Raw genomic sequence first — 23,538 nt, 5'->3', positions numbered from 1 at the left:
GCTATGATAATGTATGCAAAATGAATCGGTAAATAAGTGGACTATACACAATAATATATTGCAAAACATATACCACTTACTGCTATTGTGGTCTACGTAATAAACTCCAACTTGCGGGTCATAAGCTTCTTCCCATCCTAATGGCAATTCATCACTAATGCAGTCAGCAAAGGTTAGTGGTTTAGTATACCTGAAAGGCAAAACAAAATTGATTTTACACACTAAATTTCCAGCTAAGTGCTTTAAAAATATATTAGCCCTTCTTGAAAAGAGTCAATGGGAAAATAATGGAAGCCTACATTTTAAAGGTTTCATTTTTTTAGTGATCGTACACAAGTTGTTCTTTCTGTCTAAATTAACAGCAAGATTAATTCACTTTCTGACAAAATTCCCAGCCCCAGTCTGGTTCAGCCAGTACTCATTCAACAGGAGAACATTAAGAACTTTGCCAGAAACAGTTCTGCTCCCATAATTGAAAGACTGAAGACTCTTTGCGGGCGAGTCATGCATTCAAAAAAAAAAATTGTAGACAAGTAGGAGCAAGATGAGAAATGTGAATTACAAAGTGTGAATAGTTAAAGCTGCCTAATCAATAGTAAGGAGGTGAGGAATGTGGGACCATTTGCCATATGATGCCAGTCATTGCATGGCAATAAATTCTGTTTTACGAATGACATTAAATTAGATTAGTTTTACAAAAATGTGTAATACAACTAATTGAAAAGTGAAGTTCTTTTTATTCTTTTAAGCAGACAAATCTGAGGAACTGTCCTAGACTGAGATGTCAATAGAAATTTTGGAACAAATTGATAAATTGAACAGTAGTAAGTCACCAGGACCAGATGGTATTCACCCAAGAGTTCTGAAGAAACTCAAATATGAAACTGCAGAACTACTAACTGAGGTATGTAACCTATCACTTAAAATCGGCCTCTGTACCAGATGACTGGAGAATAGCTAATGTAACGCCAATTTTTTAAAAAGGCTCTAGAGGTGATACTAGCGATTACAGTATAAATATATACAATATCCCCACAATATGTTGGGAAAGAGTCAACATGGCTTTGTGAGGGGAAATCATGCCTCACCAATATATTAGACGTCTTTGAGGGTGTCAACAAGCATGTGAACAAAGATGATCCAGTGGATATAGTGTACTTGGACTTTCAGAAAGCCTTTGACAAGGTCCCCATACCAAAGGCTCTTAAGCAAAGTAAGGAGTCATGGGATAAGAGGGAAAGTTCTCTCATGGATCAGTAGCTGGTTAAACTCTAACAGGAAACAAAGGACAGGAATAAAAGGTCAGTTTTCATAATGGAGAGAGATAAATAGCAGGGTCCCCCAAGGATATGTATTGGGGCCTGTGCTGTTCAAAATGTTCACAAATGATCTGGAAAACAGGGTGAACAGTGAAGTGGCAAAATTTGCCAGTGATACAAAATTATTCAAGATAGTTTAGTCCAAAGCAGACTGCAAAGAGTCACGAACAGAACTCACTAAACTGGGTGACTGAGCAACAAAATGGCAGATGAAATTCAGTGTCGATAAATGAAAAGTAATGCATGCTGGAAAACATAATCCCAACTATACATACAAAATGAAGGGGTCTAAATTAGCTGTTATCACTCAAGAAAGAGATCTGAGAGTCATCGTGGGTAGCTTTTTGAAAACATCTGCTCAATGTGCAGCAGCAGTAAAAAAAGAAATAATGTTAGGAACCATCAGGAAAGAGACAGACAATTTAAATTCATGGTACACTCATATCTTGAGTACTGCGTGCAGTTCTGGTCGCCCTATCTCTAAAAAGATACAATTAGAACTGGAAAAAGTAGAGAGAAGGGCAACAAAAATTATTAGGGGTATGAAACAGGTTCCAGATGAGGAGAGATTAAAAAGACTGGGACTGTTCAGTTTAAAAAACAGACAGTTAAGGAGGAATATGACAGAGGTCTATAAAATCATGAATGGTATGGAGAAAGTGAACAGGGAAGTGTTATTTATCCCTTCACATAACACAAGAACCAGGGGGTCACCCAATGACAATAATAGGCAGCAAGTTTAAAACAAACGCAAGGCAGTATTTTTTCACACAATGCATAGTCAACTTGTGGAACTCATTGCTATGGGATGTTGAGAAGGCCAAAAGTATAACTGGGTTCAAAAAAAGAATTAGAGAATTTAATGGCGGATAGGTCCATCCATGGTTATTAGCCTAGGTGATCTGGGACACAACTTTCCGTGATGGGTATCCCTAACTTCCAACTGCCAAAAGCTGGGATTGGACAACAGGGGATGGATCACTCAAAATTGCCCTGTTCTCTTCATTCCCTCTGAGGCACCTGACACTGGTCACTGTCAGAAGCAGGATACTGAGGTAAATGGACCGCTGGTCTAGTCCAGTATGGCCGTTCTAATGTACTTCAGTAAGAACTATTCTTATTAGCTTTTCTAGTAGAGTCTACCTGTGATCTATACTGAAGTACAGTTATGGTCAGAAAAGCAGCTATATAGAGAATACACCCAACATACCTACTCCCTGAAAACATTTAGAGTCAGTTCTACTGAGTTTAGTCAGTGAAGTCATTTGTACTGCATTTTACACCTGTTGCTGTGCAGAGCTAGCAGGGAGAGTGAGCTGGATTCTAATCTGGCTCACACATTAACAGATATATTAACTATATTCCTATTACACAACTTTTACTACCGGTGTGAGACAAGAGCCTGGATGAACCCAGCACGGCTTTCAGATCCACGGGCAAGTTTGCAAGGCTGGCTAGATAGGTAACATCTTTACTTGTAAACTGAGCAAATTTAATGTAGAGTCACTGGGGGACAGACAAGGAACGTCATTTCTCCCATCCCGGATATTTTATCTTTTCAGAATAGAGGAGCACTTTAGAACAAACGAGCATTTTTATGTGCCTGGTAAAACCAACATTTAAAATATGTTTGACAAGGAAAAAAATACAGTTGGTCACTGTCTACGTCTCACAGGTTTCCAGATCCCGAACCTTGATCCCATATAAAAGCTATGTAAGACAACAAGAAGGTCTCTAAGCCTAATCTCTGTTGCATTTTAGTTTAACCTTATTAGATGTGTTCCCTTGAAGCAGTCAGTCTGCTATAGCAAATTGTTAAATAAGTACTCCTAGCAAAACTCAAAGCATGCAAATAGATTTCAAGTATTCACATCAGTAAAGGATTGCTATAAATCACCAGGTAAACAGCTGTAAAATTCTATTACAAATATTTTAAAACAAAGAAATATGTCCAAAGCAACTTCATGATATTATCAATATGAGATTTTATTCTCCTAACCTTGGCTGCAATGTTGTACCTTTGAGTCAAGTTATTTTATTTCTGAAACTTACATGTTTACCCAGAAGATTTTATGGTGTTTCAGCAGTCCATCAGCTATGACTATGGAGTTATAACCTCACCACGTTATAACCCCATAGTCATAGCTAGCACATCACTATCATTTCCTATCCACAAAGCAAGGGAGGATAGAAATGGAATATTCTTTCCAAAATAAACTGGCTCCCATGTATAATTATATTCAACTGGACTTCAGAAATGTTTAGAGAAGTCATAAGACACACTATCTAATCAGATTTTTGGAAGTTAATCACTTTAGGACACATCAGCCCTCTCAGCATGGGCAGAGGAGACAAAAAGCTGGCAAAACTAAGGACCATTGAGGAGGAAAAAGCACCAAATTCTGTGGCATGGTACCCTCCTCCACACACAGGGAACCACTCTGCACCATCATTTGCCCTCTCCACTGCTATTCCCTCTCCACTGCAGCTCACTGTACTTGCCATCCTTCTCCAGGCTGCAGAACTTCCATTACTGGGAGGGATCTAAGCCAAAGGGTTAAACCATCTGGAGATACGGTTCTCACAGGAACTATGCTACTAAGGCCTGGAGGAAGTTGAGAGCCAGCATGGAAATAAGGCCTGCACATAGATGGCTCCGGCCTTCAGGGATCTTGGGTGAGATTTGGGCAACATTACTTCTGCCCAAAAAGACACCCCCAAATGAGAGAATGTAAAGGAAGTTTCCCTATTTCCTAGGCAGAAACAGCACATGCAGGGGAGGACATGGCCCTATGAAACATTTAAAACACAAAGGTGTCAGACTATCTCCATTCAGTCACTGAGTTGACCCTCCAGCAGCTATTCAGAATAAATCTAGAATTTTTTTCTTGCTTTATTGGTTTCCTCAATAAACTTTGCAATGTTTAACAAATAAGCCTTTACCAACCTGCCAGATGAACCAAAAGAGATCAGTTTAATTAAAAAAAAAAATCAGAAACGTTTTGCTGAAACAAAACTATTGTATTCCTTTAAAATAACCTGTTTGATTGCTGTAATGTTTCTATACAACAGTTTTCCTCTTCATTTCATTATGTGTTTTGCTTTACAGTGTTACACTACTCTGCACTTCATGGCTCATTTGCTTTGTGAATGTTTTCTTTTCCCTGCACAGATCCCATCTTGCATTCCTTGGGCACCAAAAATTCAGATTAGATTTGGATATTAGATTTGAATATAAATTATTCATTAAATGAATAACAAAATTTAATACATATATGTACTGGGGCTTAGCTATGGGTGGGTCTGGTGGGCCCATGCACTTAGCATCCAAGCCCACCCCCCTACCCCCGCACCAGCTCTGCTCCCGTCCCAGCAGATCTGGAGGATGCTGCACACCGGATGCACGCACCCCACTCCCCAGCATGTCCAGAGGGAGAGGGACAGCAGCGGCATAGCAGTGGAGTGCCTGATGCGCATACCATGCACTCCGCAGCAGGAGGAGAGTGGCCAGCCGGCCCGCCCAGCAGCAACTGTTATCAAAAACGTAGGCCTGCCACCTCGGGGAACCGGGCCTGGCGTGTGGCGGTGCGATGGGGATAGGTGCCGGGAGCCATGCACGATGGAGAGTGGCATCTCCTCCCAGAGATGGGTGCACGTGTGGGGCCCCCGGGAGCCCCTGGATAGAGCATCCATTGTCCCCCACAAGGCTGGCTGGACTAGAGGGGGTGGACACAGGCGGGCCCCCTGATCATTCCTACTCTCCCTCCTCCTGCCCTCCACCATTGCCCGCCCACCCGAAGTCGGGGCCCACCCAAACGTCTCATGCTAGCTATGCCACTGATATGTACAGAAGTTCACCCCAACTAACATCAGGAGATTTAAGTAAAATTCCTTAGAACTCACTCAAGGCCCAAGATTCCATTTAAGCCCTGAACATTGGGCCATCTACAGTTCCTTAAAATGGGATGAGTTTAGTGTAGTTACAGTCATTTTACAGCTTACTTTTTTCATGTTTGTATCAGATGGCAATTGTCTTAAAGCGCCATATACACATGCTGAATGTTATAAAAAAGATACTAATATTTGCATTCTTCTCCACCCAATTAAACCAACTAGGCCAGAGACATTTAAGAAGGCAAAAATAGGTCCTGATTAACAATTAATCATAATCAGTTATCTAAAACCAAGTACAGTATCTTAAAATAGGTGGAAAAGACCCCTCTGCTCCAAGCATGCTGGCAATCTCTGTGTAAGCTAAAGTGATATCTTTCATTTTTCATTCTTACAACTGCATCTGCTTCTACTAAATTCCAAAAGGTTAAAGTGAAAATGTCATTAGCTATAAAAAGCAGCAGCATTAAATATTTTGACTTCATTTCACAAGAAAATGTCTAATTCTCTCCTCAGTGACTATGGGCCTTACATGCCCAGGGATATATTTGAGGTCAGTGCAGCCACTTCACACCAGCTATGCTATGCTGGCACAGAGGGGTACACAGGTGCAGAGCAGTTCACAGCCCAGTGCAGAGCTAGTTCCAACAGCTGTGCACTGTCTCTGAAAACGCTTTGGCCCAAGGGCCCCTGCGAGTTGAACTGGAGGGAGCATGACCACACCCTGACAGTTACCTCCTGCTGCAAATACAACACAGATTATTATTGTAGGAGGTCCAAATTAGAGCATCCCCAGAGAGGCTTTAGCCTTGCCTTGGCTCTCAGCAGCAGACAATACTGAGAGGTCCAACCAGCGTTCCCTCTCTCCCAACACAGGCATTAATCTGGCCCCAAAGACCCAGTCTTGCAGCCCTCACTAGGGCAAAATTCCCATTGAGTACAAAGATGCTGTTAATCAAAATACAGACTTCTAATAATGAAGGGTTTAATCTGAACAGGATTAATACAGCATAATATGATGAAAGGGGACAATGTGACAACGGAAATGTACATATACTACCCTGTGAACCCCACTTTAGATATACAAAAGCATTTGTCAGGGTCCTCCAGTTCCAGTCCTCAATATGAACATCACATTTTACTTAAATATTTATGGTTTCCAAATTAACTCAGGAAAAATCATCTCAACAGAAGCTAGTACTCTCTCTTCTCAAATAGAAACCCCGTAAAATAATTGTAAAAGTATTTAATATACCCTTCAACTTTTAGAAAGATATATAATAATGAGAAATAAACAGAGGCTACTTCCCACTCTCACCCTCTTCTTGGCTCAGCATCCCCCCTTTACAGCCCCACCTGTGCAGAACAGGTATGAAGAATTCCCTGTGAAAGAAGAAGTCAGCATGGTCTGTTGGCTCCTCCCTCTCTTCTCATAGGTTTAGGGCTCTTTGCATCCCCTCCAATCCCTTGGTCCACAAACCAGAGACTAGCAAGATGGCAGGATCCTAAAAGTCACATTTTAAAACATAAGCTACAAGCTTAATTATTCTTCTCATTCAAGCTTAAACAAGAAATTGCGTTGGCCTTTCCTTATTGCCTTGGGTAATTCACATGCATGCTTGCCATAATTCAGATTGCACAACAAGTCTCAGAATGGCACTCCTTTACCTCCAGGCTTTGAGAGAGCATTCACACTGTTACTAAGCAGACACCGTTCCCCTTTTAAATAGGGACAATCCAGGTAGGCATTCCTTTAAAAGAATGATGCTCTAGGAGGCTGCACTCCTATACCTTTCTATCAAGAATTTAAAAGTTTCCCTGGATTTATTTATGGCTGAAATAATAAGTTTGAAAGGTGACCCATTTCCTAAATTGTTCACTGCATGCTTATTTTCTGGTAATTTACCCCATAATGGCTGAATATGAAAGCCTCTAGTGGATGGGCTCCCATCTCCATACAGGTTTGGGAAACGTGGAAGAATGACATTACTGGATGCTTTATTAGGGCCATTGTGTATTATTATATTCCTTTGTTCCTCCTGGGTGGGTGGTTTTTCTCTGCTCAATCCAAACCAAGGCAAAAGAGGCTTTTTCACCACTGGTAGTCGATTCATTATGGATGATAAGCAGAACACTTGCTTAGTGACAATTCAGAACCTGGAGGAAGTCAAATCGTTCTATCAATAAACCTCAATTATTTGTGAAAACTATGTTTAGCACTCACAAAAAAGAGTCACTCAGCAACCTCAAAATAGTCTTTCCAGTGGTTTACTTGATTAGTAATACAGGCTTAATCTAACAAATAGGTTTAAAAGCAATGATTATTTAGCAACTTGTTTACATCATGCAGATCAAGCTCAAAATCTATACATGATCTTACAATATTCATACACTGTTCTAGAGACCTGCATGCACTATTTTCCATTGAACATAAGGATGTGTTTAATTAGAAGAAGCTTGGAAACCTGACTCCCTGTCTCTTGTTCCAATGTCTGCCATTGTCTTCTTATATTACTTTAGGCAAGTGACCTGAATTTCTAACCCTCAGTTTCTCTATCTATGAAATGGGCATACTACTAAATGCTGTACCGACCACACAAGGGTGCTACCAGGCTAAATTAATGCTTGTAAAGTGCTTTAGATTCTCCAGTGGAATGTGTCCTGCAGGTGCAAAGTATATCTTACAAATTAAATTTCTACTATGCATCTTCGAGGGGCCTCAGAAGCAAAGTTCTGAATTGTACTCCTCTAAAGTTCAGGGTGTGATTGGATCTGAGGTTTTGGGTCAACCTCTTTTTTAAAACAGGAGCAAGCTACAGTTCATACCTTTCCCAGGGTCCAGGATGTTTGGACTGGGGATTTTGTTCAGGTCTGAGTCTAACAAACAGGTGGGGTCCCACAGGGATCTGTTCTGGGTCCAGTTCTGTTCAAATATTTTCATGAATGATTTAGATAATGACATAGAGAGTACACTTATAAAGTTTGTGGACAATACCAAGCTGGGAGGGGTTGCAAATGCTTTGGAGGATAGGATTAAAATTCAAAAATGTCCTGGACAAACTGGAGAAATGGCCTGAAGTAAACAGGATGAAATTCAATAAGGACAATTGCAAAGTACTCCACTTAGGAAGAAACAATCAGTTGCACACATATAAAATGGGAAATGAATGCCTAGAAAGGAGTACTGTGGAAAGGAATCTAGGGATCATTGTGGATCACAAGCTAAATATGATTCAACAGTGTAACACTGTTGCAAAAAAAGCAAACATCATTCTGGGATGTATTAGCAGCAGTGTTGTAAGCAAGACACGAGAAGTAATTCTTCCGCTCTACTCCACACTGACTAGGCCTCAGTTGGAATATTGTTTCCAGTTCTGGGCACCACATTTCAGGAAAGATGTGGACAAATTGGAGAAAGTCCAGAGAAGAGCAACAAAAATGATTAAAGGTCTAGAAAATATGACCTATGAGAGAAGATTGAAAAAAATTGGTTTAGTGTGGAGAAGACAGGACCAAGAGGGGACATGGTAACAGTTTTCAAATACATAAAAGGTTGTTACAAGGAGGAGGGAGAAAAATTGTTCTCCTTAACCTCTGAGGATAGGTCAAGAAGCAATGGGCTAAATTGCAGCAAGGGCGGTTTACATTGGACATTAGGAAAAACTTCCTAACTGTCAGGGTAGTTAAGCATTGGAATAAATTGCCTACAGAGGTTGTGGAACCGCCATCATTGGAGATTTTTAAGAGCAAGTGAGACACTTGTCAGGGATGGTCTAGATAATACTTGGTCCTGCCATGTGTGCAGGGGACTGGACAAGACGACCTCTCGAGGTCCATTCCAGTCCTACAATTCTGTGATTAATACAGACATTTGAAAATAGGTGTAAACAGATGTTTGAGATGAGACAATATGACCAATAATAAAATACCATATCTACAATGGTGAGAAGTCCAGTATGAAGAAGCTACAAAACATTCCTGTTTTTATATTAAAGATAGTGGATGTGATTCATACCTTGACTTCTGACCTGGGAACCCAGGCTCAAGTCCCCCAGCTGTGGAAAATCCATTTGCAGCAGTACAAGCCATTTACATCCCCAGATCTGCTGGGAGATCTGGAGATGGCCAGCACAGTCCACAAACTATGCAGGATTAGAGCATCTGCAAGATGCATGGATTCAGGTATCATCCACTTACAAGGCTCTTACATATATGTGACCAGAGAGTTTGAAGCTACTGTCCCTAGGCAAGGTGTAAAAAGTACAAACTGCCCTCTCCAGCCTCCTGTTCATCTGAGAGGTGTATCAAGATAAGGACGTATTTCTTATACTGAAGGGCATTATTATAGATTCAGACACAAGTATAGATACCTCAAGATGGAAATAGTTTAAAGCTGACAAAATAAACCTAGTTTTGTTTCAGGTACTACATCTGCCCGCTATTACTCCCCTTACATATTTGTGACTTTAATGAAACTTAGGAGTTTCCTAATTTTCATCTGTTTTTCCTCTCCCCTGTTACTGTTTGAAAGGTGCAGAGGGGAGGGGGTATTATCTATATAGTGGAAACTGAACTTGACCGTATTTTGTATAGCCAGATTCATGAAATAAACTAAATGTAAAAAAGGAAGGGAAAAAATGTTCTCTCTTCCGTCAGATATAGGGATATTTGCAGTTATTTTGTCGCTATAGCGTGATAGGCAAGCTTTCAGACAAGTGTAGTTTTAAGTTGATGGTGTCTCTCTCCTTAAGCACAGTCATTATGCAACAGGAATTTAATGAGGCATTTACAAGGTGAGGCTCTTTTCAGTTACCGACATGTCATTTTTGCACAATACTTGGACAGCTCATGTCAAGGTAAAATTGCAGAATTCTCCTTTTTGGAAACTTACTCTTTGATTTGAACACAGAGATCACCGCTGACAGTTATTAGTAGTCTTAGGTAGTCTCTGAAGCTCTCAGAATCAGAGTCAAACCTTGTTTGTCCTTATGTCTCACTATGTGAAACGTCCCTGTGGTAACCATTCCTACAGCAGGAACTATACTGAAGATTCCATTCCTTCCCACCCTACACACACATTCTTAAAGGACTCTACCAACTGACTCATGTAAGTGTTATTCCACTTGGAAGGTGGGCTCTTACCTTCCCACCTGTCCATCTACCTTTCATACTGTTAGTGCATATATTACTATAAGTTTCTCTGTAAAGAAATTCCACCTGCAAAACAAACTGAGGTTTTGAAGCCAGGCTTCTGGCTTCCAAGCATAGACCCAGAAGCATCTGAGGAAGTTAGTAACACTTAGATTTTTGTGTGTAGCAAAATAGTATTTCTATTATAGGCCCATTTCTATCTGTGGGAGATAGCGCTACAAGATTAGGTCCTTACTCCAGGCAGCGTCTGCATGACAAATGAAGTTACACTCATGAGGTTACTTTGGTCAACACTTTCCCCCTGTTCTATGATTAAGACTGAACAAGCATACTGCCATGCATTCACGGATGCTCCTTTGAGATAGACCTTTAACATCTCATCCGCTACTCCTCAGACCCTCCTTTAGTTTCTCTGTGCCCCTACAAGTTCACAGTCAGATATTAAGCTCACTCCATACACTGCACATAAACCAGCACCATCAAAAATGCGCTACCTTCTGAGAGATTGTATGTGGCTGGAAGGAAGAGGCACTTCTCAGGCAACAAACACTTCACAGTTTCTTCCAGACTTACAGTGAAGGGTTTGCTTACTGGTGAAATAGCTGTATAAACTGGGGAAGCTTAGCAAGTCTTGTTTTCTCCTGTCCAAATCACTGATACATTAGGATGCCTTCTCAGATTTTCAGTTACCTAAGGGTCAATAACACAGATCCAAGTAATGGATGCAACTAAGTGTTCCTAACATATCCCACTATGACATGGCATATGTATAGCGTTTCTCATCTTGAAAGAGCTGAATACGCACCAATTTAATAGAACACAATACCACTGTGAGAAGGGAAACTGAGACCGAGGCTAATATCAGGTTTTACTGTGGATCCAATTCATTCCAGCTCCAGGACAGCAGAAAGCAGTGTGTGCCTCCTCTGTACGTGGGCTGGTATGGTCCCAGTGTGAGCCCTATCGGTCTCACAACTGCCATAAAACAGTCAAAGTGTAGAAATAGTCCACTCACGCCTCTTCCACATCCCAGGAACACTTGCCACACCAGAAACATGCAGATGCAGAGTTGCCAGCTGTTCCCCAGACAACGAGGTCCAGCCTGAAGAGCAGTGATGGATTAGCCACTGGGCCAACGGGACCCATGCCCAAAAAATGCCTGTACCCTGACCCGCTGCCCACCTGCCCAGTGGTCCCGCCAGGGAGCTGGGCCAGGGCGTGAGGGCTTGCTCTGTTCCACCTGTTCACCTGGCGCTCCTGCCAGGGAGCGTGGGAAGCCCCCATGCCCCAACCCCGCTCCCTGGAAAGAGTGCCAGGCAGAGGGGTAGGGTGGGGTGAGCCCCCATGCCCCAACCCCATTTCCCCAGCAGGAGTGTTGGAGTGGAGTGGGGGAGGCATTTGCTCTGGCCCATGACCCCATAAACCCCTAATCTGCCTCTGCTCAAGAGATGCCTTACCAAAGTTGTGCTGCCAGCTTCGTCCTAGGGTAGCCGTGTAAATTGCCCAGGGAGCACTGGTGAATCAGTCCCTGTGTATTCACTCTGGCAGGCTAACTTTGGCGACTTAAGATCTGCAGGCCAAGCCATGCCCTGGGTTACACTCATACAACTGTCACCATACTATTGGCTCAGTGGCACCTGTGCAACTCCACTAGTCTTCAGTGTGTGTGACTAAGTGTAACCAACTGGAACTTGATGAACAATCCTTATTGATGCAGAAAAAAAGAAAGAGAATCCTGCTCACTCTTAGCTATGTTGGATCTACAAAGATAATAGATGTAAAAAGAATTTTACTGGTGGCAATTTACGAAAAAGTAAATGACTGAGCTGTCTCAGATTTTAAGTTGAATTAAAAAGGAAAAGGGTATTTACTGAAACTGATCAGATGTGATAAGGAAGATGCTGAAGGTTTGTCTAGATGAGGAAGGGACTTTGAGGTTAGGGGTTCACTGACCCTGACCTCTCTTTTCCTAGTTTAGACAAACCCTCAGTGACTCACCCTGCAAGGCGCTGAGCATTCTCAACTCCCCTGTAATCCATGGAAGTAGCATCTCCTGCGTGGTGCTTAGCACCATGCCAGATGAGACCCTGATAGAAGTGAACATGGAACCCCATTATGCCATTTTTATAGTCACTTCTCAGAGCAGAACCACAATTTATAGGACTTGTCCAAAGTCACATCTCAACCAGATGTTTTATACGTAGTCTTGTTAACAAATTTAAACTCTAGAGATCCCGTGCTCCAGTCCTGCACTCAGACAGTGCATAATGCACTTTTTAAAATGAAAGTTTCTCAGTTAAGAAAGTTGTACATTTGAAAGAGCTTCTATTCAGAGACTGATCTGGCTGGAGAGAAGTACATTTTGCCATGTCTTAATCCTCAGATTTCTACTCACTTGAAAGAAGTTTCACATTTAGTCAGGTTCATGCTACAGAATAATGCTGTCCCTATGCAAGAGACAGTTAAGACTAAGGGTATAATTAAAACAGAAAGGTAAAGTGTAGCCATCAAATGTAGCTCTATCGGGTGTTCCAAACGAAGGCCCAATCCTGCTAGCTATTCCATGTGGGTGACTCTGGAGGTTGGCTTTAATGAGACTAGATCATATTGCATCATCAGGGGAGAGATTACCTAAAAGCACCCAAGTGATGTAGGAGCAGGTCTCATTGAATTTCATGTCTTAACTTTGAAGTCAATGGTACTTACGATCCAAAGTCACTTGGCTATTTTTGAAAATTAAAGACAAGTTAATGACAAGACTCTTATTGATTTCAATGGGGGCAGGATTTCACCTCAGGTATGTAGGGCCCAATCCTGCAGTGAGCCAAGCACCCTCAAGTCAGGCTTTGAGGGTACTTATCAACTAAGTGTTGGGTCCTAAGTCAAATTTAAAGGGATACTTTCAACTAAAGAGGTACATGTTTTAAACCCACATTTGTTACCATCACCTTGGAATTCTTAAACGGGAAGGTGTTTTGTTTGTTTAAGTCTCCTTTGTCACTATTATACCCTTTTATGTGTGTTTCTTCCTCCGGAAAATGGAAATCTATGAAGGTAGTAACACTTCTATTTATAGTCCTATTCACATTCAGGTCCTCAGTACTACAGAGTTTGGATTTTCAACATCAAGGGAATGATTCTCTTTAAAAAAAATTGTTGTCATAAGTGTGTTTTTAAATTGAGTAACTTCTATTGATTTTAGGGTTATTAAAAATCTTGTACTCACAAAATATATTTTTGGGCTAGCTTTAGAAAGGAGTGTTCTGTTTTAGAGAAACAAAAACAATTAAATTACTCAGGTATTTCAACTGTTTTTGTACCGTTTGTCCTAATACCAAATAATTGGAAATGGTAGTCAGCCAGAGTCAAATGACAACCCAAAGCACTGAGTACATGTGATACATAAATCACATACATATTTTTATTTATCATTGCAGAGCACTAGTAATGAAAACCACCAAAAGTCAGTCAACCACAACAAAAATTTAGACATTACTTTTACCATTCTCTTTTGCTAACTTGCTGGCATCATCTTCATAATGAAAGCACCACTGCAAATAGAACAGTCTATCTTTGATTAAGGGAGCATAGCAGAATTTCACTACATCACTAATAACCAATGTATCATTCCAGTTTTCTAAGGAGAGTTCTCAGAAAAGCCTATCTGCAAAGATTTTTTTATTTTTTTTTTTTTACAAAAAGGACTAATTTTGTTTTTAAGAAGAACTAAACTGATTCATTGGAAAGGTTAAAGACCTTACTCTGAATGTTTTTATTTGTTATTGGTCTTGAGGGTGCTGAGGATACTCTTCTAGCAGGCCAGAGACATCCCATAAGAAGATTGAAATGCCTTAAGTGACCCTGAGGAGACAAGATGGATGCAGAAATATCTTTTATTGGACCAACTGCTGTTGATGAGAGAGAGAAGCTTTTGAGAGACACACTTCTTCAGGTCTGGGAAAGGTACTCCCAGCCTCACAGCAAAATGCAAGGTGGAACAGATTGTTTAGCATAAGTAGTTAGCACATATTGTAAGGGACCATTCAATGCAGGGCAGCCTGTTAACACCTCTGCAGTCATAGGGGGGAAAAGAGAGGGTTAGTGGGTTACAGCTTGTTATAATAAGCTATAAATCCAGTGTCATAAATTAAGTGACCTTGGACTCAGAGGTGGGAGATATTTAGAAACAGGGAGAGCATAGGTACAGCATAATAGCATTGTGGGTTTGAAAATACCAGGAGATGGGCAATCAGCTGAGAAACCAGACAGCACAGCACTACCCACATTCTGCATGGAAGATTCACCTTACTGAGGGCTTGTCTGCACTTACATTTTATAGCGCTCTAACTCGCTGGTTCAGGGGTGTGAAAAATCACCCCGCTGTGTACAGCAAGTCTGAGAGCTTTAAAGTGCTAGTGTAGACAGGCTCTGAGCACTGGGAGCCATGCTCCCAGTGCTTGGAGCTAATCCCCTCGTGGAGGTGGATTACCAGGAGCACTGGGAGAGCTCTCTCTCAGCGCTCGCACCCGACCACACTCGCACTTCAAAGCACTGCCGTGGGAGCATTCCCGCAACAGCGCTTTGAAGTTCCCAGTGTAGCCATGCCCCAAGTGTCCAAATCCTCTGTAGAGCACCTCGTAGGGCCTCTTGGAAATCCTTTTGCACATGAATTACCTAAGGTCACATGAGATGTTTATAGGTGGGAATTAAACCCAGATTTCATAAGTCTCAGTCCAGTGCCTTAACCACATGGCCATTCCTTCCTTTCCCAGTGATGGGACAAAAGTGTTGAAAAACAGAGGAATGAGACAGTAAGCTCCCCTGCAGAAGCTACAGGCACAACTCGGATCTGGGGCCTACTTGTTCTCACCTCCTGGTATCAGACAAGGACCGGAGGAGGAAGCAGCAGAACACTAGTGGGAGAGAGTCTGACAAGAGCTAGTCAGGAGGGGAGCCAGAAAGGAACCACCTCTACCTTTCCTTCTCTTGGAGCTGTTCATGAAGATACACCAAGCTGTTTAGCCAACAATGCTGCAAGTAACATGGCAAGGGAACATCACCTCTTCCTAACTAATCAGCTCCAAATAGATATTGAAAACGTAACTCATCAGGAGCCAAATAGCAGAAAGACAGCCAAAAACTTATTAGAGGATGAATTTCAGTACTGCTCTAAGTCTAGTTTAACCAAGTCAGATACATGAAGACTTCCATTCCATGCTTAAGAAAAAGGCACACACAGAAAAATGTGCTAGAGATCTTAAGCTTTTTTAATAGTGTCCATTGGTGTAGTATCCAAACAGTTCATAGGTTAATTACATCTATATGGCAAGGTCCATGGTAGACATCATGGAGTCTTCTACTCTTTTCCCTTTAGGAGATAGGTGTTCATATAAGCATTTGCATGTATTTTGTATACGCAAATACAGTTTTATGCACAACAGATTACTCTCTGTAATCCAGAGAGTTTTGGAAGTTGACAGAGAACTCCAAGAATATCTCTGCTTTGTGCTGGCAGTTGAGATAAAAGAAATATGGACCAATAGCCAACATCTGATTGACATATGATCAGGTTGTGCACACCTCCAAATGATCTGTCATGCACACCTCCAAATGATTTGTCGTGCCCAGCACCATTTGGTGAGCTTGCCCATTAATGTTTTCACAACAGAAATCTAACCAAGCACACAGCACAGATCTAGCTCATACAGCACTCGGACACTGCTATTCCAGACTCATCCCAAGGGGTCTGGCCCTAAAGTGGCATGGCCATGATTTCCAATGCAACTCTGGCCCCCCAGTTAAGTTAGTTAGCGGTACTTGGGGGCAGAAGAAGGGGGCAGTGATCTCAAATGAACGATAAAAGGTTTGGGATCAGTCCTAGGCATCCATTAACTGAGCAATGATTTATACAGAAGTTATAAAGTTTATAAGAAGTTTAAGACTGTTATAAACCTACTTATATTTTATTGGACACAAAGGCACAGGAATATTTTCCCTCATTTTCTGGATTAACCTGCTCCATTGCCTTTCTCTGCTACTATAAACATTAACTCTGGTCATCACCTACATTTGTCATTGACCGAGAAGCACTTTCAGTAACCCAGAGGGCACAAGTAACCTCAGCCAGACAGTGCCTGACAAGAATGATATTCCCGTTAATTATAGCCTAACTCAGTGCTTCCAGACCACCAGAAGTCACTCCCAAGGATCTGCTGAGAAAACACCTATGTTCATCTCCTCTCTAGCTGCTTTACCTCTGCTTGAGAGAGAAAAGACAACAGTGTAACAGTTTCAGTTGGAGTGTCAAGACTAATTTTCTTGGCACACAAGATATGTGTCAGTTGTTTCACTGCTTTCCTTTCTCTTTCCTTAATTTCCTCTATAATCAGTCAGCCCCAACTTTGAAACAATTGTCTTCAATTGATACAGTTCATACCCTAAGTGGAATTGAACAATGAAATATTTTGGAAGCTGATGTTAGTAGGCTTTTAGGAGGCCCAGAATTACTTGTTCTGAAAAGCTTCTATTTTTTAGCATTTCTCACTTGGTAACCATGCTATTGAATTGTGCATAGTGAGCACAGGATATAATATGTTGTGGCAGAGACCAATCTTGTTAGCATATGAAAAAGGCTCCTGCATTGCAAGAGAATACACTTATATGTAATAGCTAATTTGGGATTTTTAGACTTAGTAAAAAAAAAATGTTAAGTTAGTGCTATTCCTCATGTTCTAGTTCAGGAACTAGAAAGTTAAGAATTAAACATCTCCTTAATTTGTGAAAGATTTTAAGGCTCCATATACTTCTTAAATATTTATGCTTCAAAATGCTTTATAAGTAAGTAAGTTCCCCAATGCAGAAGGGCATACAGATAGTCTCCTTGATTCAATATTGCAAGTTATGTTGATTTTTAACATTTCAGTGCTTTTTCTGTATGTTTCTATTTACCAAGGCAGCTAAAGTCAGTGGATTCATTTTTATTAATTCAGATAATATATAAACTGGCACACAGTCATGTGTAAACACTATTAGATCAGAGAGCCCTTCATTTCAAATTCAGAAAGTCTCTATATAGTCCATCCAGCTCCTCAGTTGTCAATCAAAAACCTCATTAGATATAAATCTGAAGGTAAATACATGTATAACAAGACTTCCGATTGACAGGCAGTTTGTTACACATGGCTGTAACATCACATCCATATACAATAAGGTTTTTGACTGAAGCTACAGAATAATGGAATTGTACCTCTATATATCAGAATAGTTTGCTAATAATACCCCCATAATGTATCAATTTGGCATTTATTTGAAAAGCTCATTTACATTTTAAGATACTAAGTCATCTTTATAACTTTTGGTTTCAGTACATCTTGCTGGTCCCTAAGGGTCATAGCCGAAGCCACACACACTGCTTGGTGTGATGTGTCTATGTACTGCACAGTCTGCGTAGCTCTCCAGTGCTGAGCATCCCTCCAATAACAATGGAGCTTCACACTTCTACATTTCACTTAAATCCTCTTTGACCCCCATGCCATTTGGCTCCTCTTATACCTTCAAAGAAATGAAGGGTGGGTTTATATTTGTAATCTTATTTAATGAATTCAGAATTCTTTTCTGAGTAGATCACATGATCTCACATAAAACCTTTTATGGTTAGATTTATTATCTACTGGTTAGAGTAGGAGACCCGCTGAGTTCTAGCTTTGCCAGTGAACTAGCTATACCAGGGGCGGGAAAACTTTTTGGCCTGAGGGCCACATTAGTTTCCAAAATTGTATGGAGGGCTGGTTAGGGGAGACTGTGCCTCCCCAAACAGCCAGGCGTGGCCTGGCCCCCACCCCCTATCCAACCCCCACAATGGCCCCCCCGGGACTCCTGCCCCATACAATCCTCACTGTTCCCTATCCCCTGACAGCCCCCTGGAACTCCTGCCCCATCCACCCCTCCCTGTCCCCTGACCGCCCCTGGACCCCCCACCCCTGACTGCTCCCTGCTGCCCCATCCAACCCCCCCTCTCCTTCCTGACTGCCCCCCAGGACCCCTGCCCCCATTCAAACCCCCTGTTCCCCGCGCTCTGACCTTCCCGACCCTTATCCACACTCCCGACCCCTGACCACCACCCCGAACCCCCCCTGCTCTCTGCCCCCTTACCACGCTGCCCGGAGCACCGGTGGCTGATGGTGCTACAGCCATGCCGCCCAGAGCACCAGGACAGGCAGCTGTGCCGCCTGGCTGGAGCCAGCCATGCCACCGCACAGCACAGAGCCGATGGCACAGTGAGCTGAGGCTGCAGGGGAGGAAGAACAGCAGGGGAGGGGCCGAGGGCTAGCCTCCCGGGCCAGGAGCTAAGGGGCCGGGCAGGAGGGTCCTGCAGGCCAGATGCGGGCCGTAGTTTGCCCACCTCTGAGCTATACGATGTCCTTGGGCAGGTTATTGAGTCTCCGTTCCTTAGCCTGCCAATCTGTAAAGTGGGTATAACAACTACTATTCATCACATAGATGGTAGGAGACATACTATTTGTAAAGAGCCTTGACAATGTCTAATGAAAGGCAATATTAAAGTACAAATAATTTTTATTTTCCTCGTCTCAAGCCTTAAAAAAGAAATAAAAGTAATGCTGTTTATTCTTAGATTCATGGTGACAGTCTGGTCTAGACTGTATAGCACAGTTATCGCAGCAAGTAGTTTGCTAAGACTATAGAAATCCTCTCTTTACAAGAGCAATTGTGACGTATATACACCTACACATTTATTATTCAGTTTTCTGCTCCAATCCTCAAGAACATCAGAGCAGTTAGTCACTATAGTAACTTGATTTTCCTTCCGAGTGCCCTCTCAGAGTGGATAGAATTACCTTTGGAGACCAGAGGCTCTTTTTGATGGTATCATTGCCAGGTCTTTCTTCACCCAGCCACCATAAACCTAAGACTACTAAGCCCTCTCTTGGATTCCAACTCCAACAGTTCAGGGAAGAGGAGATGAGAACAGAGTGCAAGCACCATTACCAGTATCCACAGAAGCAACAGCCATGCATGTGGCCAAATTGTGCCCTTAGTTACACCAACCCCAGTAGGATTGCAAGACCTTGCTACGATCTTTTGCTAAAACGTTAGCATGAGAATTACCTAATCCCATGTGTTTTAGGTGGCTGAGATAAGGTAAGAGTTCTTTAAATTTTTTCTAGGATGGGGTGCATATTTTAATAGCCACCCTACAGTGCAGTATTCGGCAGCATTTGTGATTAGGAGGGACATCCTTCTGATAAACCCTGAAACTGGAGACCCTAAGAACCATTTCCAGTAGCTGTCCAGGTGCAAGTTAAAGCTGCCTTTGCACTTTATGAAGAGACTATGGGTATGTCTACATAGCAAATAAAAACCCACGGCTGGCCCAAGCCAGCAGACTCAGGCTTGCAGGGCTGTTTCATTGCTGTGTAGACTTCTGGACTTGAGCTGGAGCCAAGGCTCTGGGACTCTGCAAGCTCGGAGGATCCCAGAGCTTGGACTCCAGCCCAAGCCTGGAAGTCTACACAGCAATCAAACGGCCCCACAGCCTGAGCTCTGCAAGCCTGAGTCAGCAGGCACAGGTCAGCTGCGGGTGTCTAGTTGCTGCATAGACATACGCTAAGCGGTAACCCTCATTTCCAAGTCAATACTCTAATTTAAACAGGTTAATATCCCAGGCTGCCATTAGTCATGAGATCGCAGGTTCATTTACCTACATGGTAACTGCCCCTCCAGGATCTAACTGGTTATTCTGTAAAGGGCTTTGAAGTACATACAGGTTGAGAGGAACTTATATAAAAAGAGACAGCAATGCCAACTTCTCCCACCCAGCTCCAGGATCAGATGAATTTTGGCTGGTGCCCATGGTAACTCTAAAGCAACTTCAGAGGTATTCCATACAAGAAATTACATCATAATAATTTGATTTTTATTAAACTAAATAATGTATATTAATTTTTTTATAGTGTGATGCAGCAGAGTTGTCCGATGAGGTACAGCTTTCTAATCCAGTCTGTGCATGCATTGCAAGTGGGCAGCCTCTTTACCTATTCCGACTACAGCTTTTACCCAAGCTATTTCATAAAAAGGTATAACACTTGAGAATGTTCTTATAACATATGAACACTAGCAACAGTATTGTGAAATGTTAAGAATCCCTAAAATAGATAAATGCTTACAGACACAAACTGTGAGTCAGAAAGTTCTTTCCAGGCAAGCAGGGAGAATGCTATAGGAACAAAGGACTCAAATTACATGAAATTTACATTTCCTTATCTACACACTGGGGAATTTTACAGTCAAGATCTCAGTGGTTTTGCTTAGTGAAAAATGCTACACACAGCTTATCATATAACCATATAGGAAACTGAATGAGAGATCAAATGCACAAGATTTCGAAGACTTTAACTTGGACTTTGTTCTAAGCCTTGAGTATAGCCACTCCTGCTTCACATTCTCTCTGAATGTCTGGCTCCCTTAACACAGAACTTTGATGCTTGTGAATTTGTATGACATTACAGGCCTGACCCTGGTGTCACTAAGATGATGGACCAGGGGGAGCAGGATCATGCCCTTTATCTACTTTAAGGCTGCAGTCACAGCTCTGGCAAATGCTGCAGCTCATTTTAAAACTTCTGTTTGAGTGAAACAAATCTAAGAATTATGTCTGTAGTCATGAACTGAGTATACACCAAAACTAGAATAAAAAAGTCATTTCAAGTGATGCAAAGGAACGCAGACAGCAGTATTCCTCAGGACTGGTTTCCTTTATCACCACTGATGTTAACACTACACATTCCCCAGTCTCCTGAATATTGCAGAAAGGAGAGTTTTTCCTTTCTCCCTCCTGCAGCTTCCTTTCTTTGGGCCCTCCTCTATGGTGAGTAGTTCCACTGTCTTCCTCAACAGCTGTTCATATATTTCCCAAAGGAGTGGCGGAATGAAACTGACTTGATTCCTGACAGTTTCACTGGTTCCCCAAGAATTCCCAATAGCAGGAAAGAAATTAACTATTTTTAAATTTCACTCTGCAGCTCCTTGGCAAAGCTATGAGCCATCTTTGCACAGACTCAAGAAGAGACCACAACTTGTGGGAGGTTCCTTTTACAACTAAATGAGCTTAATGTCTTCATAATTTTCTAATGCCTCATCTCACCATCCCTCACTCTTGAGGTAAATGGAGAATTTTCAAGTCCTGCTCTATTATACAAAACTCACTGTCATGAATAGCAGAGCCAGAATCTATACAAAATCATAGGAGAGATGGTCTCAAGTCACAACATAACCCTAAAATGTGGGTTCATGTCTATCAATAATAGAATGATGGAATAGATAGTTTTAGGAACTTCACACTTGTTTTACGGTCATCATAATTCAGTGCCTTCCATTCTAGCCAGTAGTCTGAATTCCAGTTCAGGAAACTGTTTTGGAATTTGTCACTGTATGTTAGCATGAATACTATAGCTTTCTCTCTTCAGGTGAAGCACTAAAAAGCACAACAAAAAATCCAGTCAGCATTCACTAATTTTGTGCAATTACCTGAAATGTTTTACTGTGCTGTATTACAATGTGGAGAAATGCTAATGCTACAGTTTCAAGGAAGACTAACATGCAACTGGACTGGTTGTTTTAGGCCATGAAGGATTGTCTTTCAGCACAGATGAGGCCAAAACACTTTCTTCAGGTTTCACAGTGTTGCTGCCACTGCTAGATACACTGGTGTAGACTGAACACAAGCAGCCACCAGTGTTTTCACCGTGTCTATTCCTGCTTTGATCAGCACCACCATACAGTGATTTAGAGATTGGCAGATTGCCTACATTAGCACTCTCAACACCACTGATGCCATAGTGGGAAATCTTAAATTCAAGTCTAGCATAGGCATGTTCAAAATATACTTGGTTATGAAACAGTCATTAGTTTTGAAAATAATAATGTCTTGATGGTGACATATGTAACCCTCCAGCAATGATTTACAGGGAGCAGCTTATGGGAACGGATTAGCTTTGGCAAGCTGTGTAGCCTTCAGATTTGAAGCACAAAGTAAGCAGGGCACTCCAGCCAACTCTTTAGGTTTCTGCTGAAAGGGGCTCCAATACTATTGTGAGGAGCTCAGTATAAATGCTATTAGAGTCACATATAGATACTGGTACATACTCAAGGTTTCAACTGCTCCCTTTGTTCACTCCTGATTTATCTTTTCATTCTGTTCCTTGTGCCTGGAACAGCCTCCCAATTAAACTGAGCAAAGTACTCTTCCCTTGCTCCTTCAGAAAGCCTCAGAATATCTCGTTCCACAAAATACTTTGGCTATCAAGACCATGAAGCCTGTCCTCATTCACAAAGCTATTATGAATGAATGGGAGTATGCCCAAGGTTTGCAACATATTTGTACCCACCGTGCCTTTTACTCATTCATGCCACAAATGATATATCACAGTCATTGCCACATGAACAATTTTACTCACATGAGGAGTCCAACTGGCCAAACCTCTTCATCCCTCTAGTGTTTTATGCTTCTGGAGCACATATAAACACTTCCATCTGTCAAGTAATTTCTGTCTTGCACAAACAGCTTAAATTGAAAGTTTTGTTTTTTAATTGGGTTCTTCTGGGCTCTGATCAACTCATCAGTTAGTTCATCAACTTAAGGAATTAGACAAATATGAAAAGTTCAAAACAGAGTGACATACTTAAAAGTTGTTCCCTCCCCATGTTTGTGATCACTGGGGATCTGTTCATCTGGGTCCACGCGGAGTTCCACTGCCCTTCCTTTAAAGGTAGGAACAGTAATCACAGAACTGGGCCCCAATCATGCTAAATTCATGTTAAGAGCCAGAGACTGTGACAGGCCCTTAAATAGATACACAGGGGGAGCATGCAGGGAGCCTCTGGTTCTCTTTACATGGCCCACGGAAGGGCCTGTCATAAATGCAGTTCACAAGGAGTGCGCCCAGAGTTTGTCCAAAGGGGTTCACTGGCCAAATACTCAGGCCAGCTGCACCAGAGGAAACAAGCTGTATCGTTGTAAAGGCCATGCAGCAAGCCTAGTCCCAACATGCACCCGGCCACTGAGAAAGGGATAGCATCCCTCAGAGACAAAGTTTCTCTGCACAGGTGGTACAGCTTTGCATGGCACCCCTCCCCTGCCCACAGGATAGTGGCTAAATGC

At 41.9% G+C, this 23,538-nt stretch overlaps 1 protein-coding gene across 3 annotated transcripts in view; it reads right to left on the bottom strand.

Moving 5' to 3' along the window:
• Nucleotides 1–23,538, bottom strand: part of WWC1 (WW and C2 domain containing 1) — a 136,031-nt gene that overhangs the window by 72,451 nt on the left and 40,042 nt on the right. For all 3 annotated transcript variants that reach the window (XM_074960667.1, XM_074960668.1, XM_074960669.1), the window contains one exon: nt 81–190. In XM_074960667.1, the coding sequence (XP_074816768.1) occupies nt 81–190 (110 nt within the window). The remainder of the gene's footprint in view (nt 1–80; nt 191–23,538) is intronic.

The sequence above is a fragment of the Natator depressus genome, chromosome 8 (genome assembly GCF_965152275.1).
Source record: "Natator depressus isolate rNatDep1 chromosome 8, rNatDep2.hap1, whole genome shotgun sequence".
Taxonomy (NCBI): domain Eukaryota; kingdom Metazoa; phylum Chordata; order Testudines; family Cheloniidae; genus Natator; species Natator depressus.
This window is presented reverse-complemented; position numbering and strand designations above follow the sequence as displayed.